The sequence below is a fragment of the Durio zibethinus genome, chromosome 4 (genome assembly GCF_047325235.1).
Source record: "Durio zibethinus cultivar Kanyao isolate XHJ-2024 chromosome 4, ASM4732523v1, whole genome shotgun sequence".
Lineage (NCBI taxonomy): Eukaryota > Viridiplantae > Streptophyta > Magnoliopsida > Malvales > Malvaceae > Durio > Durio zibethinus.
Window position 1 is genome coordinate 6,061,835 of NC_143165.1, and position 26,731 is coordinate 6,088,565.

The window sequence follows — 26,731 nt, forward strand, 5'->3', positions numbered from 1 at the left end:
TGTTAATTAACATTTTGTACATAGAATAATCAACCGCTTTCTACGATGCACTTCCAGTCACGGGCATTTACAAATAACAAAATAGAACAGCAGTAATCTCGAGTAAGTTTTAACTGGTCTGATACAGAATACAAGGACAAAAAACAATAAATTACAGACTACAAATGGAGATTTTAAAATTAGAGCTCCATTACATGATACATTAAAACATACTGAGTGGCCTGGGACTCGGCTCCAAGGCTAAAGGTTTCGAGTTCGAACTAGCTCCAGAGCTGAAGATTTCTAAGATCGAACCCCGATGGTAACCCAAAAAAACCAAAAAAATTCACTCAGTGTGCGTTGTCCGATACCCAACCAGAAACCATGCTGTCGTTCACAGGTTTCAGGTCGCCGCATGATCTCGCAACAGTTTTGAAGAGCTTTTCAATCTCAGGTGCACACCTTATGAATGATCTATTCCAGAAGTTGTATCTTGGGTTCTGAAATATAAATATGAACAACCTCAAAGGCATATCCGCGACCCGAGAACTAAAAAAATTAAGGTAACATTGAAAACTAATTTTACCTTTATGAGCTCAATGAAGGTAATGAGGAGACCCCATGGATGAGGTTTGTTAACAATTAGCCGTTCCAACATAACTCTTGTAATTTGCTCTTGGATGATTTCCTGTAAAAAGCAACAGTGCATTCTCGTCGATCTTGAAATGAGCAGCGGAAATGCAATGGATAATAATGTGAGTACCATCAAAATGAAAATTCTCACCTGATTTGCTTCGGCAAATAAGTATAGTAAGATGAAGGAGAAGTAATGTGTATGGTTGTTGGGATACCGCAATTGGTTAGCAATTGCATTAAGAAAAAGATAACGACCCTCGGTATCTAGGTCCCCTATTAGATTCAGGAATATATCCAAGGCAGCACTAACCAAGAACACGGTCATTGGAACAGTGTTTGCTGTTGACTGTGCATGAGGTACTCTTGACTGCAGTTGCTGAATGGCCTGAAAGCAATTTGCCACAGGAATTCATTAAACATAAAGAAAACCTTATTCTAGTTAACAGAAGAAGAGAAAAAGTGTCCATCAGACTAAAAATTGTGAAAGATAACATCTAGAAAAGTAGAAGAAGAAAGTGTAGAATACCTGCATTCCGACATAAAGCACTAGCGAGTTGATTAATGGTACACTATAACGCGTACCAGCAGATGCTGCCTCACTTGGTGAAAGAAGCAGTCTTCGTTTTAGTTCAGTTAGAAATGAAGATCCTTGTGGCCTCGTCTGCAGATAAATTTTCAGACAATTTTGAGCAAATAATTTAAGAAGGTTACATACAAGGATCATTGACAAGAACAAAAAAATTTCGGTGAAAAGTAATGCAAGAAACACCAATTTTCACTTCTGAAAATGTTAGATGAGAAAAGTCGGTTGAAGTAAACAATGAAGAGGACCGAAAATTTTACATATGAGAAAGAAACAACACAATTAAGAGTGAATTTGACTACCTTGAGATACTCATCTACATCAGCCTTCATCTGTTTTGCTTTAAGAGCAGCAGCAACTTCGGAGAGGATTCGAGGGGGTTCTCTGATTTCTGGAAGCAAATCAATCTGCATGCCAAGTGATTAAAGAATTAATTTCATGATTAAACAATCTGAAAAAAAAGATCAAGCATGATCGATTGACACCTTCAAGTTCGGAGTAGATGGATCTGGTAGCCTCATATTGCGTGGAAATGCACTAAGGATAATATTCCTCATCTGTATGCAGCTCGGAGGAATCATATCACAGAAGGTGAAATGATAATCACATAGGAACTCAGGAAAGTCATGAAGCAGAACCAGCAGTACCCTTAGTGTGCCTTTATATAGAAAATGAACCTATATGGATAACACAAGAAAGAATAAGTGGGACCATTTACAATGGAAACAAATAATAAAATCAGTCATTAGAAAGAGGCAAACCGGCACTCCAAGCTCAGCATTCCTCAAAAACGGCTCCAAGAACTGAAGCAAGTCCACCAGCAAGCGTTGGATATAGGGCCAACCCTTCTGAGTATTCCCAGTGAGCAATTTCAGCATGAAACTCCTGTGACTGACCAGCTCTAGCCATGCAAAGCTATAACAGCACAGCGAACAATGAACATAAGTAGAATAAATAGGACTTATGAATTGCACCTTCCAGGTAGTAAATGTGCATGCCAAGATATGATGCTCAACAACCAGTTATCGCTCTTCCAACTTCTTTCTACTGGATGCAATGTCTACTCCTTAAAACATTAATAAAAAGCTAGGAAAGAGAATAAAAGTATCCAGGTGATTCGGTTCTTGGACATTAGATAGTTTTGTTACACTGGATGATGCATGAGAAATAAAACAGTACCACATAAGCACTCATTTAAGTGTGTTACAGCAGCCCTTTTATGGTTGCAAAACATAGATACCAGGTAATTTAACCCAAAATGCCATTTATCATAAACTCTAGTATAAGGTAAGGCAACTTATTACAAGTGCCCACTCAGGACTTAAATCAAGATAATAAGAATATGATCCAAAATAAACCAATCCTTTGCAAGGAAAATTTTTTACTCAAGACTCAAAATTGCATCATAAATTATGCTTTTCAAGAGGAGACAGCACAATCTAAAAGCAATTCCTACATAGGTTCAAAACCCAACAAACTCACAGTTCTTACCTGAAGGCAGGAACTTTAAGGGGCTGCAGAGCATGAAATGCATTGGCAAAGGCTGTCAAAATCTGCAACAAACACAATGAAGATTAGTTATTCACTGGCAGCAATGTCAATGGGCATATGCAAATGAATCATACCTGAAAACTTGCACCATCAGCAATAGGGTCCAAGGAACCAAGATCTAACAGCCAGTTGATGAATAATCTGAAATATGGTCTTGGATTAAAAGATGTTTTCTTATCCTCTGCATCTTTTTGAATAAATCTCACAGTCACGATCAAAAGCTGCTAAGCACCATAAATATCATTAAATATTCTTGGAAAACAAAATAAAAAGACATGCAAAATGAAGGGTAAATGATATTCACCTTGGACATAAGAAAGAGTTTACTTGATCCCTGTTCCACTGGGCAATACTAAAGAAATTTCCCAAAAAAAAAAAAAAAATCCAAGCATTTTGCAAGATTAGGTTTAAAATGAGAAGTAGATCATATTGATAAAATGAACAAAGGATGAAATGAGACCTTAAGAATTGACAGCACAAGTTTTGCATAAATATCAATAGCAAGGAAAGAAATAGTCTGCACTTGCTGAGGTGATTGCAATGTGCTGGGAATCATGACCTCAGAAGATAGGCAATGCGCAACAGAAAGCTCCTATATGAAGTAAAAACAAAAAATGAGTTCAATCTCCTGAGCTCTCTTGTGAATTTATATATAACAAAAGGGGAGGGAGGGAGAGATTCACCGTGATAATGCAGAAAAAGCGTTCTGTCATGTTATCCCCTTTAAGCAGTCCTTTTTGACGCAATTGTACAATGTAATGATTACAAGGTTCATCATTTGCAGCTGGATGCTCACATATCTGGTACCATTCTGAAAACAGCATGGAAACCTGCACAATTTTTCGAAAGAAAATTAACAAATAAGAATTACATAATATTCCCACGTTTCCTAGTCATGCAGGAGAAATGAGGAAGGGCAGGATGGGGGAGACAGAGGGCACATCAAAAAGGAAAGAGAGAGAGCCAGAGAGAAGATAAATGATTAAACTAAAAACAATATGACTAGTGCAGGAAGGAATACTTGCATCAGCACTTTCACACATTGGTGCATAAGCAAATTTGCTTGTGGATGATAGATGAGGAGAACGAAAAAGTCAAATATAAATATAAGGCATATATGCAACAGGAAGCGAGGGGTAATTGAAAACTTAAATGAGCCTATCCTATTAGAAAAACATTCAACCTCTGTAATTGTGACACATTGTCAGACCATACTTTTGGGCAACAATAATATGCGTACACCAATCACAGTGGCAGAAGATGGGCCAAAGATTGCTTAGTTTTGTTTTGACATGGTTGCAGTCTCATTGGCGTATACTTTGGCAATTTTCTTTTATTCAAGAAATGACACCACTAGGTTTAGGTTATACCCATGACACCATTTTTTTAAATAACCTTAACTCATCCTAAAATTTTCACTCCAACCAATATGATATTTTTAACTCCATTGTAGATTAGAAGTGAAATCTACAATATGCACAAAGCATTCAAGCAATGACTTCTTTGATTTTGAAACAAATAATCACCTGTTCCTTGAAGCCAGCAGGATCTGGTTCTAGAGCCTCTATATTATTATTATCTTCTCTGTTAGCTGGTGCTTGACCAGGTGTCTGTTTCAGAAGAAGGATTTCAGGTCAGAAGAAATATTAGCATGTTTAAGAATAAAGCAATACCATGGATGAGCCAGTGACCTTTTTGTCTCTAGATTGCCTAGCCTTATCCTCCTTTCCAACAGTTGCACTGGATAAAGCAGCCATACTAGCAGATGGATTTCTGACCATCTCAATCAACTGTTGCAATGATTCAGGAGATCCAGGTTTAGAAGCAACCTGCACGTTCATAACAGTTAAGAGTCAATACCAAAAAAATTCAAGGGAAGAAGTGAAAGAAAAGAAAGAGAGAGAGAGAGCAAAGAAAAGGATAAGACCAACCTTTGCCAGTGCATCAACAAGATTGTGGAGTTCTGAGATGACTCTAGATTCATCAGTGACCAAAGTTTGAAGAAGCGACATTGCAAATTCCATTGCAGCTTCTGTACATTTAACTTGATTAGCTAAGTCATGTGAATTAACTTAAGCAAAAGGCAAATTCCTTATACTTACTATTCCTTCCCCCATCAATAAGTTTTGCCATAAGAACATTGTACTCAGCAAGGTTCAGCAATTCACTTCGAATAAGGCCAACGGTGATATCTTTGTTGAACTTTCGCTCCTCGTCTGAATACATCACCTGCAAGAGAAGAGTTGAAAAATCAACACAGATGGAGAAGTCAATTCCAGATATATGTAGCTACTGAAACAGAACAAACCAAAGAGAGGTTAAGCAAAAAGCCACAAATGCAGAATAACATATCTAGCAAAACTTAGTTAGGAAACATCATATCACCCATCTAGATAAAGTCCTAACAACCACTTTTAGATAATGAGTTCTTTCAAATAGAAGCATCAAGAGTGTAATAACTTTTATAGCAATTCTCTTTTACACTTCACAAATAAAACCGGTAACAAGTTTAGAATCCAAAGCAATGGAGCTAATGGATTTCACAGCTAAAATTAGCAGGTAAAAATGTAAAATGGCTGTTACTATACACCAAGGAAAACAAGCGTCCAAGGTCAAAACCTCTTTGAAAGACAAGAATGTGGACCAGAGCATACCCAACTAGTAAGCTCCTTAACAGCAAGCTTGCAAACATCACGGACAGCAGCCAGAATAGCAAGATGGGCACTAACATGAAGACTGTTCGATGTATTCTCATATAAGCCCTTGAAAACCTGTATATGCATCGAGAAACAGAATCAAGGATGAGAACCATTTCTCAACAGAAAAAAGTAACCAACAAATAAAAGTTTTGCCCCACAATTGGTATTACACCTTTTGAGCCACAGCCAGTGCAGCCTCATCCCGACTTATGCATCTGAGTATGATTTCAGGTACCTCAGAGATCACTCCCTAAAACAAAAGTGTCAAAATTTAAATAATAAAACTTTGTTCAAACAATATAACCAAACAAAAATGAAATTTCATTTCTGGAAATAATAACTTATTTCTACCAACAAAAGGATGTGCAGAGGAGGAAAAAGAAAGCAGAAGAGACAGATTCATGGAGGTAACAAGGTACACAAAAGGCTATTTATGACATTGATATAAAAAATAATAATATAGAACTGCAGCACATAAAAGGCGAAGAAGGTTAAAATACCTGAATGTCCGCTTCTCTGCCATCACTGGTCACCAAAGTTTCCAACTGAACATTTGACAAAGAGAGTCAGAAACATATTTTGAAAAGATTTTAGTGTTTAACAGCTAAAAGTCCAACTCAAGTAGTCAGAACACAAGAATAAGAGGAATGGGAACTCTGTAGCTGAGGAATCTCCTTCCTACTCCCCTATGTGAAAACTATGTTTCCTGTTGTATGCCAGTCTTGAGAGGAGAACCAATAGTTGCAAAGTTACAACCATTAAGATCATTGTAGATAATATTATATCTCCGACAAAAATTAAGCAATCAAATGAATATAAACAAAGGCAGAAGAAGATTGTGAGGTGGCATCTTATCCACCGTGACATATACATCTTGCTTGTGCTGGTCAGACACCAGAGTCATCCATTGATCTGACCAAATTCTCCCAGACCAAAAAGATAAAGGAATAAGTAGGGCAAGAAAGAATGCATAAAAAAGGAGTTATATTCAACCTTCTGAGCAACAATCTGATATTTATCCAATGCATCCCTAGTGCTCAGTGAAGTCTCTGAGGTGCTACTCCCAAGATGCTCTGTGGCGGCAGGTGAAGATAAAGGCTGTGACGTAGATCCCAATTCCTAGCAACAAGTCGGGAGCATGTGTCAATAAAACAGCATGAGTCTCTACCACTACAAAAATTCATGCATATATAAGTTTCTCACTTTTACAGAATCAGTGGCATCCACTGAATGTAACTCAGGGACTGAAGTTGTTGACAGGAATGAAGCATTGAGGGGATCATTTTCAGTAGTCTGCTGGGTAAGATCAGCTGCTGAGCCAATATGAACTGAGGAAGCACTGGAACAAAACGATTTTCAAACAAATCAGCATGAAAACCAGAAAAAATCAAAGAGACCAAAGTAGCATTTAAAATGAAACACCTCAAAAGAGCAGCTGACGTAGATTCAATTGCCTCAGAAGCAACATCCAATTGTCCCAAGTTTCCTGGGCCACATGTGTAACCAGGGGCAACTTGCCCTGATGTTGAACAAACTGTGCTAGTTAGACCAGTATCACCAGATAAGCTTGAAGGACTGACAGACATAGAATGAGAGCTCTGGCCAGACTGATTTTGCCAAGGAAGGCGAACAAAATCCTACAAGATAAGGAGGAGGAAAAACAAGAGAGGAAGGAGCAACTCTCAGTGCCTTTCTTCTCAAAACCAAAGCAATCCCCGTTCAAATGGTTGATCACATGAATACCTCATAAACTCGCTGCTGAGACAGAGACAAGTGACCTGCTTTAGGTCGAAGAGCCCCAGGCACAACACCCATAGAACCTTGTCCATACATGCTTGGATCAAAAAATGCAGGATCCCTATGCTTCCTTCTTAAAGCAAGTTGATTAGCTATTTCTCCATCAATGGTTTGTATTGCCTATATATTAAAGTCAAGGGGAAAAAAAATAAAGTTAGAACCAGGAAGAATAGAAGATCAGTCCAATCAATTCACTAAATACTTTTTCCCTAATAAAAGCCCGCCACTATGCAGAATAAAACCTTCATCCATGCAGGCAAAACTCCCATATGAACCATGCATTACCATGAAGATGAAAGCCTAGACACCCAAATCTGAATATAATAGTACATTAGACAAAGTCCATAGCAACTTTAAGTTTTGCATGAGAAACATTCTTTTCGTTGGGGAATTAAAAGTCAAGAAAGCACCCTACTTATGAACCTAATCCATGAGATTCATTAAGATTAAAAAAAATAAAAAAAACTTAAGAATCAATCCGTGAAAACCAGATCAAGCCTATCAGTGATGCCTTGCTCAATGAACATGCATGCACAGAATACTCTATAGATAAAAGGCAACAATCTGACCTTATCAGTAGCCGCCTGTTCAATGACTGCGCAGCCAAGATCAAGGTTATCATTATTAACAAGCTGAACAGCTTGTTCTAGAAGATCACTCCCAGCATTCAGACCCTGAAGTGAATTCCTCAGCTGACTTGATATAGAGCCACGTAAAGGTTCCTAGAACACCACAAAGTGAGACTAAAACTATAAGATAAAGATGATAAGGTATGGAATACTTAGAAAAAAGGAAAAAAGATATCAAGAGAAGCTTGATGTGAGATAAAACCTTGCATGTTATGTGCGCTAGACTTCCAGCCAAACTTGCAACCATCAAGTGTGCTGCATTATAGATCCGTGTCTCATCTGATTCCATAGCATAATCCTACATTGCATTTAATTAAAGTGACATCAAACTAAGAATAGTGATTGAATGGCTGGTTCAAAAGATGGTTGTAAACTGGTAATCATTCAAGATGATTCCCAGGCATTTTCAGGAAGCTGCCTATGTTACCCAGTAAAAACTAGCAGGCTACATTTCTAAACCATACAAACAGAAACTTGAAAGAAAACCTATCCAATGATTGTGAGAAGAAATAGAAGCTATAAATAGAAGAACAGGAGAATCAATATTGAACTCTAACAAGAACAACAACAGAAAATACAGAACAGTAGTAACAAATACAATTTTTGAAAATGAGCCAAAATAAATGCCACAAGAAAAGATAACCGGACAGTCATCTTGTTGCCCTAAGAAAATGAATTGAATCAAGTTAAAAGTGCCACAAGAAAAGCATTAACACGGGCAATAATTCAAGAAACAAAACATTATCGAGGAGCAAACCAGTAAAGCAAAATTTTCAAAAGTATTGCCATCAATCAAGTAGTTGGATTTAAAGCTTTATTGAGTTGACTTTTCAGACCTTTAAAACAAGCTCCTTTGTTGTTTGAGTTGCTATAGAAACACTACGCTGAACAATACCAGCTACAATCTCTTTGATAGCTCTATCCATTGCAATTGGAACCACCCTGCAACACGTTATATGCAGAGTTCATCACCAAGGCACCAAGCAATTTATACAACAAGCAGGAAACATTTAATATGGCAATGACATCAAACCTCCGAAAATGCAAGTGCAAGCCTAGAGCGCTGAGCTTCTGATTGATAATAACATGAGTTCCAATGTTAGGTATTGGCGTGGAAAGCTGCGAAGAAGACAAGGACCAAGAATCTAAATAATTAAAAAAGTTAAAAATTCTTAGAACGTTGAAGAATGAAAACAAAAATGATTGGACCTGACTAACAGAAAAAGGTGACTGTGATGGAGTGGCTTGAATTAGCCCTTGGGCAGAAGGAAACTGATCAGACATGCCTAGAGCTGCTAGTTTTTCATCCTCCATCAATGCACCAAAAGAAAGATGCAAGGGACCGGTATACTAAAACAACTCCAAGAAATAACATATTAAAACACATGTAATTAACTGCTAACAGAAATTATAAACTGTGGGAAAACATTTATTTACAGCTAGTTGTAATCTTGTAATAAATGTATTTATATTTGTATCTCGAGAATTAAATATTTGTATCCCTAGAATTAAGGATTAAACATTAAGATAGACAATCCCTCAATTATAGGATCAATTTTTAGGAAGATTTAGTTTTCTAGTTTAACCTCTATTTAGTTGTATATAAACCTAAGATTCTTATATAATTCTTAATGAGCAGTTTTTCAATATACATTCAGTTTTTCCTCTTACTTTTTCACACAGATTTATTTCTTAGTTTTTCCACATGGTATCAGAGCTTTAAGCTCTTCTTGGGAAGCAAAATTTTCAGCCTTCAATGCTGACTTCTATTTTAGGCCTTCATTGCCGAACCCGGTTTAGACCTTCATTGTCAAACCCCGTTAGGGCCTTCATAGCCATTCTATTTTTCCCTTCTTTAGCCTTCATTGCTAAGAGTCATTTCTGGTTATATCTTAAGACTTGTTTTAGTTCAAAGAAAGATATCACTACTACCCAATTTGAGGAAGCGTCAACTGAAAAAATCATCAGAGTACTACAGATGTCTCGGAAACAAGAAGAGTTCGACAAAGAAGAGATTGAAAAGTTGAGAAACCTATTGAAAACCCTTGAAAAGCCTACTGTGGTATGTTCCTTGGGTAAGGTCTCTAGTTCAGGTAAAGCTTCCGGTTCTCATGAATTAAATTTCTCGGTTAAGCCTATTACGAGTTCTTGGGTCATTGACTCAGGAGCCACAGACCATATGACACATTCCTCACAGAAATTTAGTACATATACCCTGTGTCCTAGTAATAAGAAAATTGTTGTTGCAGATGGTTCACTTACTACAGTGACAGGATTAGGAGATGTTCAAGTTAATCCCTCGTTTGTTCTAAAAAATGTTCTTCATGTTCCTGGATTGTCTACTAATCTGATATCTATACAAAAACTTACCAAAGATATGAATTGCAAAGTGACTTTTTATCCCTCTTATTGTGAATTTCAGGACCAGAGTTCGGGGAAGAGGATTGGACTTGCTAAAGAGAATGATGGACTATACTATCTTGAGACATTAAATAACACAAGTAATATCAAGAATAGTTTACCTTTGTCATTTCTTTCTGAAAAATCTTTCATTAAAGACAAAATCTGACTTTATTATTTTCCTTTTGCACATCCTTCATTTGGAACTTTCAGAAACATGCTTCCTTCTTTGTTCAAATGATTAAATGTCGAAGATTTTCATTGTGATTTTGTGCACTTGCAAAGCACAAACGTGTGTCTTTTCCAATTAGTAACAAAAGAAGTTCTACTCCCTTTTACTTGATTCATAATGACATTTGGGGTCCCTCTACAATTCCTAATATTTCTGATGCAAGATGGTTTATTTCATTCATAGATGATTGTACCAAGGTCTGTTGGGTTTGTTTACTTAAATCCAAATCAGATGGGAATAGTGTGTTTTTTAGCTTCCAAAACATGATCCAGAATCAATTTGGAGTGAGAATCAAGAGATTTAGGTCTGATAATGCTAGAGACTATTTCAACTAGAGTCTATCCACTTATTTCCAAAAGGAGGAGATTATCCATGAGTCATCTTGTGTTAATACTCCACAACAGAATAGAGTGACAGCGAGGAAAAACAATCATTTACTAGCCACAACCCGAGCCTTTCTTTTTCAAGCAAATGTACCTAAATTTAACTGGGGGAAGCTGTTCTCACTGCCACACACATTATAAATAGGTTACCTTCAAGGGTTTTAGGATTTAAAACTCCTATGAAACTATTGTCACAATTCTATCCCAACTTTAATACCATAAACAACCTCACACCTAAGATATTAGGTTGTACATCATTTGTTCATGTTCACAGTCATAATAGGGGAAAGTTGGATCCAAGAGCAATTAAGTATATCTTTGTGGGGTATTCATCAACTCAGAAAGGGTATAAGTGCTATCATCCTCCTACCAAAAAATTCTATGTGTCTGCAGATGTCACTTTTGAAGAAAATAAACCATTTTTTACACAACCTTATCTTCAAGAGGAGACTTCATTCATGGAAGATAAGGATAAAGACTTCTTTTTGCTTGATTTGTCTTTGTCCCCTTCTTCAACATTTTCACCCACTAATTCTTTTGAGTCGAAACCTATGTCTGCTGAGCCCAAATCAAACACTAAATTTGAGTCTGAACCCATTCCAAATATAGAAAATGTGAAAAAGGATAAAATTGTTCTTAATTCTATGAAGGAATTACAGGTGTACTCAAGAACGAAAGTTTCAGAGCCTGAACCAGTGTCAGTCCAAGAACTTGATCCTAACTCTGGAAATGAGATAACTACAGTTTTTCACTCTGTTTCTCAAAATGAGCATGAATCTCCTAAAACTATAACTAATGATTATGATCTGCCTATTACCATTAGAAAAGGAACCAGAGAATGTACTAAGTATCCACTATACCCAATCTCTAATTTTGTGTCATTTGAAAAATTCTCACCATCCCACAAAAATTTTCTTGTGAGCCTAAACATCATTTCTATTCAAACTACATTATCCGAGGCATTATCCAGTGAGAAATGAAGACAAGCCATGAAAACAGAAATGGAGGCCTTAGAGAAAAATAAGACATGGGAACTGGTAGAGTTGCCTAAAGGAAAAAATTCAGTGGGGTGTAAATGGGTTTTCATTGTAAAATACAAGGTGAATGATACTGTTGAAAGGTATAAAGCCAAGTTAGTGGCTAAGAGCTACACTTAAACCTATGGAGTGGATTATCAAGAAACCTTTGCTCCGGTTGCCAAGATGAATACAGTTAGAATTTTGTTATCATTGGCTGCAAATTACAATTGGCAACTTCAACAATTTGATGTAAAGAATGCTTTTCTACATGGTGATTTGGAAGAAGAAATATATATGAAGGTTCCATCGGGATTTTAAGGTCATCTAGAAGCAAACAAAGTATGCAAGCTGAAAAAGGATTTATATGGCCTTAAACAGTCTCCTAGGGCTTGGTTTGGGAGATTTGCCAAAGTGATACTAGCAACGGGATATAAACAGAGTCAAAGAGATCACACATTGTTTATCAAGCACTCTGATTCAGGGAGAGTCACAATTCTATTAGTGTATGTTGATATAATCGTAACTAAAGATGATGATAAAGAGAGAGAATCCCTAAAACAGCGCTTGGCTAAAGAATTTAAGATAAAAGAGCTAGGGAGATTGAAGTACTTCCTAGGAATTGAAGTAGCTCACTCACGGCATGGTATCTTCATCTCACAACAGAAATATGTGATGGATCTTCTGAAGGAAACTGGAAAACTCGTATGTAAACCTACAAATACCCCTATAGATCCTAATTAAAAAATTGGATAAGCTAATGAAGATGCTACTGTAAATAGAGAGATGTACCAAAGATTAGTTGGAAGACTCATTTATCTCTCACATACTAGACCTGATGTAGCATATGCTGTGAGTGTAGTAAGTCAATTTATGCATAGTCCTAAAAAAGTGCACCTACAGGCTGTCTACCGTATATTGCACTATTTGAAGGCCAATCCTGGGAGAGGTATTTTATTCAAATGAAATTCGGGGTTAGTTCTAGAAGCATATACAGATGTTGATTATGCAGGTTCAGTAACTGATAGAAGATCCACCTCAGGCTACTGCACTTTCTTAGGTGGTAATCTTGTGACTTGGAGGAGTAAAAAACAGAATGTGGTGGCAAGATTAAGTGTTGAAACAGAGTTCAAAGCAATAGCTCAAGGAATTTGTGAACTACCATGGTTAAAGATTATCCTAGAAGACTTGAAGATCAAGTGGGATTGACCAATGAGACTCTACTGTGATAACAAGTCTGCAATAAGTATTGCGCACAATCCTGTGCAACATGACAGAACAAAACACATTAAAGTAGACTGGCATTTTATAAAGGAAAAACTAGACAGTGAGTTGATTTGTACACCTTATGTATCAATCAAAGGTCAACTTGCAGATGTGTTGACTAAAGGTCTCAGCGGTGCAACATTTCAAGAAATTATTTCCAAGCTACGAATGAAAAACACCTATTCACCAATTTAAGGGGGAGTGTGGGAAAACATTTATTTACAGCTGGTTGTAATCTTGTAATCTATGTATTTATATTTGTATCTCTAGAATTAAGTATTTGTATCCCTAGAATTAAGGACAAAAAATTAGGATAGACAATCCCTCAATTATAGGATCAGTTTTTAGGAAGATTTAGTTTCCTAGTTTAACCCCTATTTAGTTGTATAAACCTAAGGTTCTTGTATAATTCTTAAAGAGCAATTTTTCAATATACATTCAGTTTTTCCTCTTACCTTTTCACACAGATTTATTTCTTAGTTTTTCCACATAAACAATTGAAAAAAAGCAAACCTGAGATAGTAAATGTGTGTGGCCTCCAGAATTTGGTGGAGTGGCAACCTCAAGAGGTAGTTCGACATGATTAAGTGACGAAATTATTCCTGATTTAACTTCTGCAACCATTTGGGGTTGGGGTGCTCCAACATCTTTATTAGAAAAATCCGGATTCCCCTCCAGTTCTCTTTTACGATCTTTGAGAAGAGAAGTTGGTGTAATGTCCTTCATATCCACACTAAGGTTCTTGAATAGAACCTAAATCACCGAAAAAGAAAAACACAGTAGGCAGATAAATTAATAGAATACCAAGCTTCGGTAAGGAAAGCTACAATAATGAGGACAAAAAGGACCTTGTCTTCATATGTATACTTAAAAAACGTAAAAACCTCTATGTCAAATTTGAGATTCATTTTCAGGTTTGGCATTGAATAAATCTCTGCTAGTAATGCCAGAATGCCCATCGTCCAGGGATTAGGTGGTTGATACGCCAGACTGCTTTGACATGGCTCAAGAATCTGCAAAAATAACAGATTTTTTAAAATTCTCAACTTAAGTTCGAACAAGAAAACAAGCTAATCATAAAAATAATCATACCTTTGAAGTAAATGGGATAACTGCAATCATTAACCCCTTCTCATACGCCTGTAAAGGGCATAAATAGATCAAAATAAATAAGGATAAATTCAAAATAACATATGGACAATGAATACACTGGTTGGTCCTTGATGGACATATGAATGACTGAAACCTAATGGCATATAATCAACTAAAATTTTAAACTTAAGAAACAAGTACCACTATAATCAGAGATTTGGAATAGACCAGATAGTCCTTGATGGACATATGAATGACTGAAACTTTATGGCATATAATCAACTAAAAGTTTAAACATAAGAAACAAGTACCTCTATAATCAGAGATTTGGGATCTATTTCACGAGCCCTCAAAACTTGATTCTGGCCAATTGTTAACTTCCCAAGCCAACTACCCAAATTTTTTAGCAATGACCGCTCTTCTGAGCTTGATTTTATAAGCTCTGATCCCAATAAAACCTAAGAATAATATATGGGATAATAATTATTTTTTTCTGCTATTTGGTCAAACAAATCTTAATGCATAGCTAAATTACTTAAATGAGAGAAACCGTGCAGTTCTCATATGTAGCTTGGATAATCTCCTTATTCAAAGCCTTTGAGTTAACTTTATCAAGGAACTTCAAATATAAATCATGAAAATTTGGTTCAATGCTTGCTCTGCAATAAAATACATGATTAAGTTAATTTAGTGGTACAAAAATCAGCAGGAAATATAATGAAATACAGCAGTCAGTTGAATAATCAATTGCATGCCATGCAGAAAGAGGCATGAACATATGCGAAAGAAGAGTATCCAAGTTTGACCTTTTCATAACCATATACTGTGCAAACCAGGGACAGTACAGATCTTTCAATATTTCAGTGAACTCTTTTCCTTTAGCTTCAATATTTGCAGCTGAAATATTATTAATTATAAATGATATCTTGTCCTGAATCTCAGAGGTGGGAGCCTGCAAATAGAATACAAAGTAACAGAAGGATTAGGTTCCAAAGCAAGGTGACATTTTCAATAAAGCAAAACTCAACATCCCCATCATCATCATTGGGCGGATTAATAGTGTGTTTGACAGAAGGGAACAAGAACAGTGTAAAGGGTTTACTCTATCTTATTTGGGAGTTTTTGAAAGCAAGGGAGGGGGTTTGGTGAACCAAATCCCCTTAAATGGTCACTTTCTAAATGCGCCGCTTGGGAGTATTGGAGAGACAAATATTCCACGTTAAAAGTTCTAGATTGTCATCCCTTATTTATCACTCAAAAACTATTTTAGCAATGACTTTAAACCAGGGTAAAATGATAATGTCACATGAACTCATTACTTGCAAAAACTCCACTCCCAAACAAGTTAGAGGAGAGATGCCTAACCTCCTCCCTTTCCACCCATTTGCTCACATTCTCTTTCACCTTCAAACTATGTAACCTTGAGATGGGTAGCATCACATCAATGGTCCAAAACCCAACAATTCTATCAACCAACTCAGATTGCAACCATGAGTTAAATGTTTTTGGCATCTTCATCGTAGCCTATCCTAATCCCTTTCTCTCAAATCAGCACAAGCTCAAGGCCAAATTACCAATAGTTAGATAGCTACATCATCTATAAATACGACATTTTTAATTGTTTCCAAGCTGTTCATTGCAGACACATAAAATGAAAAACTATGATCAAGAAAATATTAAAACAAATTTCCAATAACAATTTGAATGGAAGACAGATAAAGGTTCATTAAATACCTCTATAGGCGTCTCTCTTCTCTCAGCAGCGGCAACTAGTGTTTCAATGTTCAAAGCAGAGCCAAATCCTGTATTAAAAAACAAAACAAAAAAAAAAAAAGGATTGTTGTGTAAGCAAGTAAAGATATCAATGTTTTATGGAAAACTGTAAATGAAACATCCCATAGAAGCTATGGAAAATTATTACTAGTAGAAGTAACTCCTCGAGAAGGACGAACAAAACCAGGGGAAGAAGACAGCATAGACGAACTACTGACTGCACTCTGCAGCTGCAATTTAACAATAATATTAGTTCTAGAGAACAAAAATCCACATGAATCACAAACAAGAAGTCAGCAGGCATACTTTCTGAAAGCCAGAAGAATCACTCAAGGGAGCAGCTGAAGGCTGCCCTACAGAAGACAGAAGAGGTTTCACATCATTGGATGATATAGCAGGGGCTTTATTACGGTCATCAAGAGAACTATCATGTCTTTGAAGCTGAAATGGAGAAGAAAGTTGTGGCCCAGACTGAGCAAGGCTAGAGCTATTTAACTGCAATGGTGAGTCAATTTCAGAAAACAAGACAAAAATAACTAAGATTGCATAGATTAAATAAAAAACCATTTATCAGAAATCAAGGATAATTCTATAACTGGAAAATCCAAACACTATGGTATCAGATCATCACCAAGGTACAGATTATTTATCATTTTTTACTTCTCCAGCCAGATGGATTGTACTTCTTTTATTTTTTAGTTTGGCAGCATCAAATCAAAAGCATGTCTTTTTTAGTGTGGACATTTTTAGGCATGGATCTCAAGAGAATGATCTTCAGTGCAAACTACAAAGGGAAAGAATCAACTTGTTTAACAGCTCGATTCCTGTATGATGCCATCTTAATATCATGCCATTGCCATCATATTCTACTGAAAACTCTTAGATGGAAACCAAATTGGGTTATCATTCAAAGGCAGCAAAACATGGTAATATTTATTTATATATTTTGGCAAAGGTAATATTTATTGTGACACTGTTATTCGCAAATCTAAACTTTATCACATGAAAAAAAAAAAAAAAACCATGATCTTACCTCCCCATTTCCTAGGATCACTTGAGAGGAAAGTTGGTGATGAACAGAAGGATTGTTGATCCCATCTGACTCCAAGTGCCCCGATGAAATCCTGGCAAGAGCTTGTTCAATGAAAGCAACAAGCTCCGAATGAGTGGCACGTAGGTGTGATATCTGTAAAATATGGTTGCAATACTGTGGCCACTCAATCAGTTGATCCACAAACTGCTCCAAGGCCTTGGTTCCAAACAAAAACATCTATACATGCAGACAGGCCATCAACAATTCATTAATAACACTAATTAAAGAATTCTTTTACACCATCATGAGCAACACACCAATGAAGAAATAGAAGAAAAAGACTATTGCTTAGAAATAACACCAACTTTTGAATCTGCAGGTTTACGCAATGCATCTAGAACACCACGCAAGGCAATTCCAAGGGTGAGGTGAGTTACAAGTTGCTGCTTGATAACAGAGCCTGAAAAATGTTCAAAAGCATGACATAAGTGTGGGAAAACACTTATTTACAGCTAGCTGTAATCTTGTAATCTGTATATTTATATTTGTATCCCTAGAATTAAGTATTTGCATCCCCAGAATTAAGGACAAAAAATTAGGATAGAGAATCTCTCAATTATAGGATTAGTTTTTTAGGAAAATTTAGTTTCCTAGTTTAACCCCTAGTTAGTTGTGTATAGACCTAAGGTTCTTGTATAATTCTTGATGAGCAGTTTTTCAATATACATTCAGTTTTCACACTGATTTATTTCTTAGTTTTTCCACATGGTATCAGTGCTTTAGGCTCTTCTTGGGAAGCAAAATTTTCAGCCTTCATTGCTGACTTTTTTAGCCCTTCATTGCTGAACCCTTTCTAAGAAAGATATCAATACCACCCAATTTGAGGAAATGTTAACTGGGAAAATCACTGGAATACTACAGATGTCTCAGAAACAAGGAGAGTTCGACAGGGAAGAGATTGAAAAGCTGAGAAACTTATTGAAAATCCTTGAAAAGCCTATTGTGGTATGTTCGTTGGGTAAGGTTTCTAATTCAGGTAAAGCTTCCGGTTCTCATGGATTAAATGTCTCGGCTAAGCCTATTACGAGTTCTTGGGTCATTGACTCAGGAGCCACAGACCACATGACACATTCCTCACAAAAGTTTAGTACATATAACCTGTGTCCTAGTAATAAGAAAATTGTTGTTGCAGATGGCTCACTTACCACAGTGGCAAGATTAAGAGATGTTCAAGTTAATCCCTCGTTTGTTCTCAAAAATGTTCTTCATGTTCCTAGATTGTCTACTAATCTGATATCTATACAAAAACTTACCAGAGATATGAATTGCAAAACAACTTTTTATCCCGCTTATTGTGAATTTCAGGACCAGAGTTCGGGAAAGATAATTGGACTTGCTAAGGAGAATGATGGACTATACTATCTTGAGACATTAAATAACACAAGTAATATCAAGAATAGTTTACCTTTGTCATTTCTTTCTTAAAAATCTTCCAACAAAGACAAAATCTGGCTTTATCATTTTCGTCTTGGACATCCTTCTTTTGGAACCTTGAGAAACATGTTTCCTTCTTTGTTCAAAGGATTAAATATCGAAGATTTTCATTGCGATGTTTGCGAACTTGCATAGCATAGACGTGTGTCTTTTCCAATCAGTAACAAAAGAAGTTCTACTCCCTTTTACTTGATTCATAGTGACATTTAGGGTCCCTCTACAATTCTTAATATTTCTGGTGCGAGATGATTTGTTTCATTCATTGATGATTGTACCAAAGTCTCTTGGGTTTTTTTACTTAAATCCAAATCAAATGTGAATGGTGTGTTTTTAATCTTTCAAAACATGATCCAAAATCAATTTGGAGTGAGAATCAAGAGATTTAGGTCTGATAATACAAGAGACTACTTCAACCAGAGTCTATCTACCTATTTCCAAAAAAAAGGGATTATCCATGAGTCATCTTGTGTTAATACTCCACAACAGAATGGAGTGCCAGAGAGGAAAAACAGCAATTTACTAGCCACAACCCGAGCCTTTCTTTTTCAAGCAAATGTACCTAAATTTTACTGAGGAGAAGCTGTTCTCATTGCCACACATATTAAATAGGTTACCTTTAAGGGTTTTGAGATTTAAAACTCCTATGGAACTACTCTCACAATTTTATCCCAACCTTAATACCACAAACAATCTCACACCTAGGATATTTGGTTGTACATCATTTGTTCATGTTCACATTCATAATAGAGAAAAATTGGATCCAAGAGCGATTAAGTGTATTTTTGTGGGGTATTCTTCAACTCAAAAAGGATATAAATGCTATCATCCTCTTACCAAAAAATTCTATGTGTCTGCAGATGTCACTTTTGAATAAAGTAAACCATTTTTTACTCAACCTTATCTTCAGAGGAAGACTTCATTCATGGAAGATAAGGATAAAGATTTCTTTTTGCTTGATTTGTCCCTTTCTTCAACATTTACACCCATTAATTCTTCTGAATCGAAACCTGTTTCTGCTGAATCTAAGTCAAACACTGAATTTGAGTCTGAACCCATTCCAAATACAAAAGATGTGAAAAAGGATAATGTTATTTTTGATTCTATGAAGGAATTACAGGTGCACTCAAGAAAGAAAGTTCCAGATCTTAAACCAATGCCAGTCCAAGAACCCGATCCTAACTCTGGAAATGAGGTAACTACAGTTTTTGACTCTGTTTCTCAAAATAAGCATGAATCTCTTAAAACTATAACTAGTGATTATGATTTGCCTATTGCCATTAGGAAAGGACCCAGAGAATGTACTAAACGTCCACTATACCCAATCTATAATTTTGTGTCATTTGAAAAATTCTCCCCATCCCACAAAAATTTTCTTGTGAGCCTAAACACTATTTCTGTTCCAACTACATTATCCGAGGCATTATCCAGTGAGAAATGAAGGCAAGCCATGGAAATAAAAATAGAGGCCTTAGAGAAAAATAAGACATAGGAACTGGTAGAGTTGCCTGAAGGAAAAAATCCAGTGGGTGTAAATGGGTTTTCACTGTAAAATACAAAGCAGATGGTACTGTTGAAAGGTATAAAGCCAGGTTAATGGCTAAGGGCTATACTCAAACCTATGGAGTGGATTATCAGGAAACCTTCGCTCCAGTTGCCAAGATAAATACAGTTAGAATTTTGTTATCATTGGCTGCAAATTACAATTGGCAGCTTCAACAATTTGAAGTAAAGAATGCTTTTCTACATGGTGATTTGGAAAAAGAAATATATATGAAGGTTCCACCGAGATTTGGAGGTCATCTAGAAGCAAACAAAGTATGCGGGCTAAAAAAGGCTTTATATGGCCTTAAACAGTCTCCTAGGGCTTGGTTCGAGAGATTTGCCAAAATGATGCTAGCAATGGAATATAAACAGAGTCAAGGAGATCACACATTATTTATCAAGCACTCTGATTCAGGGAGAGTTACAGTTCTATTAGTGTATGTTGATGATATAATTGTAACTGGAGATGATGAAAAAGAGAAAGAATCTCTAAAACAGTGTTTGGCTAGAGAATTTGAGATAAAAGAGCTAGGGAGATTGAAGTACTTCCTAGGAATTGAAGTAGCTCACTCACGGCATGGTATCTTCATCTCACAACAGAAATATATGATGGATCTTCTGAAGGAAACTGGAAAACTCGTATGTAAACCTACAAATACCCCTATAGATCCTAATTAAAAAATTGGAGAAGCTAATGAAGATGCTACTGTAAATAGAGAGATGTACCAAAGATTAGTTGGAAGACTCATTTATCTTTCACATACTAGACCTGATGTAGCATATGCTGTGAGTGTAGTAAGTCAATTTATGCATAGTCCTAAAAAAGTGCACCTACAGGCTGTCTACCGTATATTGCACTATTTGAAGGCCAATCTTGGGAGAGGTATCTTATTCAAATGAAATTCGGGGTTAGTTCTAGAAGCATATACAGATGTTGATTATGCAGGTTCAGTAACTGATAGAAGATCCACCTCAGGCTACTGCACTTTCTTAGGTGGTAATCTTGTGACTTGGAGGAGTAAAAAACAGAATGTGGTGGCATGATCAAGTGTTGAAACAGAGTTCAAAGCAATAGCTCAAGGAATTTGTGAACTACCATGGTTAAAGATTATCCTAGAAGACTTGAAGATCAAGTGGGATTGACCAATGAGACTCTACTGTGATAAGAAGTCTGCAATAAGCATTGCACACAATCCTGTGCAACATGACAGAACAAAACATTTCATAAAGGAGAAACTAGATAGTGGGTTGATTTGTACACCTTATGTATCAACCAAGGGTCAACTTGCAGATGTGTTGACTAAAGGTCTCGGCAGTGCAACATTTCAAGAAATTATTTCCAAGCTGGGAATGGAACACCTATTCACCTGCTTGAAAGGGAGTGTGGGAAAACACTTATTTACAGCTAGTTGTAATCTTGTAATCTGTATATTTATATTTGTATCACTAGAATTAAGTATTCGTATCCCTAGAATTAAGGACAAAAAATTAGGATAGACAATCTCTCAATTATAGGATTAGTTTTTTAAGAAGATTTAGTTTCCTAGTTTAACCCCTAGTTAGTTGTGTATAAACCAAAGGTTCTTGTATAATTCTTGATGAGCAGTTTTTCAATATACATTCAGTTTCCACACTGATTTATTTCTTAGTTTTTCCACAATAAGTTTAAAAAGAAAGTGGGTCTTGAACTGGAGCTTGATAAAAGAGCCAGAAAATTATCCACAACCATGACATAAAAAAATGTCAATTAGAAAAGTGAACCCATCTTTTAAACACATTTATCCAGATTCATCAAAATGGAGTACATACATAAGGAATTCACTAAGCACACCCCAAAGAGAGACAAAAGTGATTGCAGAATTTGAACACTACAACTGCTATGCAACTCAAGCAGTGACAAAATTTTATAAATAGCTAATGTATCAGCCTTGGCTCACCAAATAGAACTGCAGCAATTTTGAGCTGTCTTTCGGGATACTTCGGGAAAAATCGGTATCCTTCAAACAGATTCGCAATCATGCACTCAAATATCAATTGCTCCCTGTCAGTATTAAAGAGCCCATCAAACCATCATGTCTTAAACATGAAATTTCTTGTTAAAGCCAAGTTTTCAAATGATAAAAAATGTAAAACCAGACATAGAATGTGGAATAAAAAGACACAAATACCTTCCTTACTACACAAAAAACATAAAAAACAAATCAGCTGGATGCATGGAAATTGAAACAATTACATATGCTATCAAGAATATCCATAGACAAGAGAATATGCAATCAAAGCTAAGAAAATATGTTGAACAATGAAGGAATTCTAAGAATGAAACTGAAGCAATAACATACCTTCTTCCAGAAGATTCCTTGTATCGTGCAAGCATTTTAACCATCGCATCAATGGTCAACTGACCAGAAAACATTTGATGAAAGTAAGAGTTTGCTTCAGCCTCAATATCATCTTCATATCCATCAGAGGTTGAGGAATCCGTAGCCCCACCATTTTGCAGCTTTGGATTAGAATCCATAATTGTAGAATGCAACCTTTCCATTTCCTCAATAAGCTGAGTAGAGGTTATCACCCCAGTATTAGCTTTAAGGACCTGCATAGGAAAAACACAAAGGGACAGCAGTTGGATTCCAAATAAAAACATATCAAATGTGGATCACAAGAAGAACCAATTAGTAAAAATAGAACCTTGAAAAAGGTAGAACTAGCTTCCAAATAAAGATTTAAAACAGCAGTAGTATGATGAAAAGTTTTGGCAGAAAACTCTTGCGATCCACCGAATTGTATCTCCTTCAGGAACTTTAGGCACTCCTGAAATGCACCGTGCATGTCAGCCCAAACATTCTTATGACCAAATTAGCATTAGTAATCATTTAGACTCGTGGACGACTCAATGTTACCTCAAAGAAAAAATCTTTATACGTATTCAGGCTACTACTCAACCACTTCTCAAAATCTATAGCCTCCTTCCTGGAAGCAAGGACAGCTAATCTAATGCCGGAAGGAAAAGGTATCATCTCCAAAACTGATTCTAGAATCTGCAAAAACAAATAAGAAATAAGAGAAATTACCAAAAGTAGAAAATATAATATAACATACAAACAAAGTCTTGAAGCAGTTTCTCTAACCAAATGAAATCGCTATTGAAGAGAACTTAAAAGTAGATAGATAGATAGATAGATAGATAGATAGAGAGAGAGAGAGAGGAGGAGGAGGAGGAAGATTGTGACGTAATCAGCAGTCTGATGCAGCATCAATGCTTGTCTCACAATGTGATGCAGAAGGAAAGAAACATCAATGAAAATTTAAATTTACCTTTAACTCTTGACAAATTTCCAAAATTCTAATCATGCTGTCTGGCTCAGTGTTGTGTACTTCTACAAATCCCCTCAAGAGAAGGTTAGTGTTCACATGCCAAAGTTGAAGCACTATACCAGCACCCAGAGCATTTTTAATTATCATTGGAAAAACAGAGGAAGTCACATCATGCTGGAGGAGATTATAAGTTGTCTGCAAGCATAAATGCAAAATTTATTAAACAAAAGTTAAAGATGCGAAAAAGAAACATCACACAGCATTATCACATATGAGACATGGTGGACATGTACATTAACATGTGCCATCCCAAGAAGCAGAACTTCAGGGCAGTGTTTTAAGGGATACTCGAGCATTGATCGAATGAAACTAGTGTGACCCCTTTCAGCCAGTTGACACAGCACATCTAAGAGGTCAAGACACAACCAGGCATGATTTTCATTTCCAAGGTGACCATGCACTGCATCCATATAGGCCTGCAAGATTAATTCATTATTCTTACCACAAATATGGTGACAAGAAGAAGAAAAGACAAGCCCACATTTGCATAGCTCTTACCAGCTGCCTCAAAGAATGGGCAAAGGTAAATACTTCTGGAGCTGCTGATACAGCATACTTTAGAAACGATAGCTGACCTTCAATATTCTTCCACACAGATCCACAAATGGCATGGAGAGGGAATTGTTCCTGCACAACTTCCACAGATTCATTAAACAAATGAAAAATAATTATTAAAAAGGAAAAAACTAAAGCAATACAACAATTATGCAACTAGACACATGCTAAAATGAAATCAATAATACCTGACATGCATGTCGATATACAGACATGAAAAAGGAGAATGCTGCCTCGTTAGGAATGTAGAACCCCTCGTGATCCAGGTTTTCAATAACTTGAATCCAGTTCGTACCAGGAGCCTGTATTCAGCATGCATTATAAAAATAAAGAAAATATGTTTCTTCTACAAAGAGCAATTAGTAAATTGAAAGACAATAAAAATTACAGAAAGCAAAAAAAAAAAGTATAACTCACAAGTTGCTTTATAGTTTTTATAAGAACATCAATGTTCCAGGAGTTCAATGGAGGTAAATCAGATGAAGTGCTACAACCTAGGGCCTGGCTAAATGTTGAAAATGTGGTTTGGTTGTCTTCAAGCCCAACATAGGTGTAGGAAATCATGCCAAGTATTCTAGATATAGTCATCTCTGTCAGTGGTAAGCAAAGAGATAAAATATCTTGGCAGTGTGCCGCATCAACGGTGCATCCATAACCTAGTTCCTTAATGATATCTCCCATGCTCATTTCCTTCTCCATTTCTGCTAAAAGAGCATCAAAATCATCTTCTCCAGATTCATTGAAGAATTTCATATTCCTGGAGAGAAAAGAAAGGGAACAAAAAAAAGAGTTATCACAACATGATTTTAAAAAAATGAACAGACCTACATGACAATGAAAGCTTGCATGATTAACTGCAGGTTTAAAGGAGAAGAGCAAAGAGTCTGATATGCAAAAATCAGCACCTTAAGAAATTAGCCTCATGGAATTCATCAGAAAGTATTGGAGTCAAAACAAAATGTGCAACATCTTTTGCTTGAACTAGAGATAACATCTGCATAAAGGAATCTACATGCTTGGAAAGGGTGTCGCAGCACTGGAGGAACATAACAATATTCTGAATTTGCTCAGAAGAATCAAAAGGGGCTGGATTGGAGTGCAATTCCTCAATCTGAGCCATACAAAAATTTTTCCCTAGAAAGATGCAAAAGCTTCACTTTAATCATTCTGATCAACAGTGTCAAAGAACCTAACTGAAACTAATCATTCAAGAGTACATCCATTTAGCAACCAATGCCCATTCAAACTATGCAACTTACCACACATTCTTGTGTCAGCATTTTCTGAATCAGACAAAGAAAGACCAATGCCAATTTTTTCAGACACCGATAACTGCATCACTTTTGAGAAATTCTCCAGGAAATCCTCACTGATATCCACATTTCTTAGTGACTGACAGAAGACAGTATAAAAATTTGGCTTGTCCATGGCATGTCTAAAAATTGATGCTACAACTTGTTCAGACTGCAAGTTCTTCGTGTCTGTTGTGTGAAAATTCAAGCAACCCAAGCAAGTTTGCAGCACCAGAATGCTTCCCTCAATTCCATATTCAATGAACTACCAAGAATAAACAGGCAATATCAATATGTTATCTGGAAAATTGCGTTAAATTGAAAAGAATCAAACAAAAGCCCCCATCCCAACCTGCTGAATATCTCTTTTTACACCCTAAGAGAAGTTCATAAATCTTGATAAATTCATTTCATTGTTACATATGCTGCAATACTAACACAGTGGAAACAGGCTTGCTTGACTTGATAAGAGTAATAAAAATATTTTGTAGCTCATGAACTTTTAAATCTAAATTTATTTAGGAAAAAAAAGTAGCACCAGCAATGTGATTCCCCAATTGTTTATAAAATTATTAGCAACGAATTTTATTAACAGCATTCAAGGGTTTTTTTTAAGAAAAATCGACAGAAAACCTCGCCTTTGAGTTAGCCAGACTTGGCGATTCGTATATTTATATCGCATAAAATACTGAAATTCATGTATTTATACAGTATTTTACACCGAAATTGCATGTCACGATTTGTGTCAACATTTTTTTTTTGTTTTGTTAAACACATATAATTATTACAAAAATTTTAAACCGTATCACTTTTGTGTCTTTTATTCTGTTCGTGTGTGTGTCACTGTATCATTGTGAGGTCCAAGGCAGCTCAATTTCAACCTTCCAGTATCTTAGTGGTACCAAGCGAACAAATTGAATAAAGACGACTTACAGCGTGATCAAGCAATGAGTTACAACGAGAACAAACTCAATCTAATTGTATAAACATACACCAAATCTAACGTTAACGTTTGATTAATTTTAGGTTTTTTTAAGTGAACAGACAAATCTTTTGAAATACAACATAAAAAACACCAAATTAACATATGTGAGAATGGAAATGTTGATAGAGAAAGACGAAACCTGGCAGAGCTCTCGGAAAACGGCGTCGGCGTTGAATTCCGTCAAGGACTGGAGCAGGAATCGAACGTGAGAAGCGACTGTCGAGGAAAGGTCGAGCATGGTCAGGGGCGGTGGATCGCGAGGGTTTTCGGTGGAAAGCGCCAGTGTAAGACACTGAAAGAAGAAAGCGAGAGAGAGTGAGAGAGATTGCGGTGATGCGTTGGGGATGGGAACTTGAAGCTTGGGAACTGAAGAGAACTCTCGAGAAAAGTAGAAAATAGGGCATTTATTAGAAATAAAT

General features: G+C 36.3%; 1 protein-coding gene across 3 annotated transcripts; it reads right to left on the reverse strand.

The window, feature by feature from the left end:
* Positions 1–26,702, reverse strand: LOC111287055 (uncharacterized). Of its 3 annotated transcripts, none has more exons than XM_089759266.1 (51): positions 26,452–26,702; positions 25,295–25,592; positions 24,941–25,169; positions 24,453–24,792; positions 24,224–24,337; positions 23,979–24,107; positions 23,714–23,896; positions 23,421–23,615; positions 23,006–23,143; positions 22,794–22,916; positions 22,445–22,698; positions 22,043–22,146; positions 17,435–17,529; positions 17,070–17,306; positions 16,343–16,531; positions 16,185–16,266; positions 15,998–16,065; positions 15,070–15,215; positions 14,814–14,922; positions 14,575–14,721; positions 14,264–14,311; positions 14,056–14,184; positions 13,685–13,924; positions 9,093–9,224; positions 8,908–8,993; positions 8,711–8,816; positions 8,077–8,172; positions 7,815–7,967; positions 7,192–7,365; positions 6,871–7,085; positions 6,652–6,787; positions 6,442–6,567; positions 5,949–5,993; positions 5,621–5,698; positions 5,404–5,520; positions 4,852–4,978; positions 4,681–4,781; positions 4,441–4,578; positions 4,276–4,359; positions 3,433–3,579; positions 3,210–3,341; positions 3,054–3,101; positions 2,824–2,970; positions 2,690–2,751; positions 1,960–2,113; positions 1,684–1,875; positions 1,501–1,605; positions 1,142–1,276; positions 764–1,000; positions 566–667; positions 1–479 (listed from the first exon to the last, which is right to left on the reverse strand). In XM_089759266.1, exons 1-51 carry the CDS (start codon positions 26,548–26,550, stop codon positions 330–332), a joined length of 7,221 nt encoding a protein of 2,406 aa, XP_089615392.1. In that variant the 5' UTR covers positions 26,551–26,702; the 3' UTR covers positions 1–329. The 3 variants fall into 3 exon arrangements, with proteins under 3 accessions (XP_089615392.1, XP_022732983.2, XP_089615393.1); XM_022877248.2 differs by having other exon boundaries at positions 9,084–9,224; XM_089759267.1 differs by lacking the exon at positions 9,093–9,224.
* Positions 26,703–26,731: the final 29 nt, after the last annotated feature.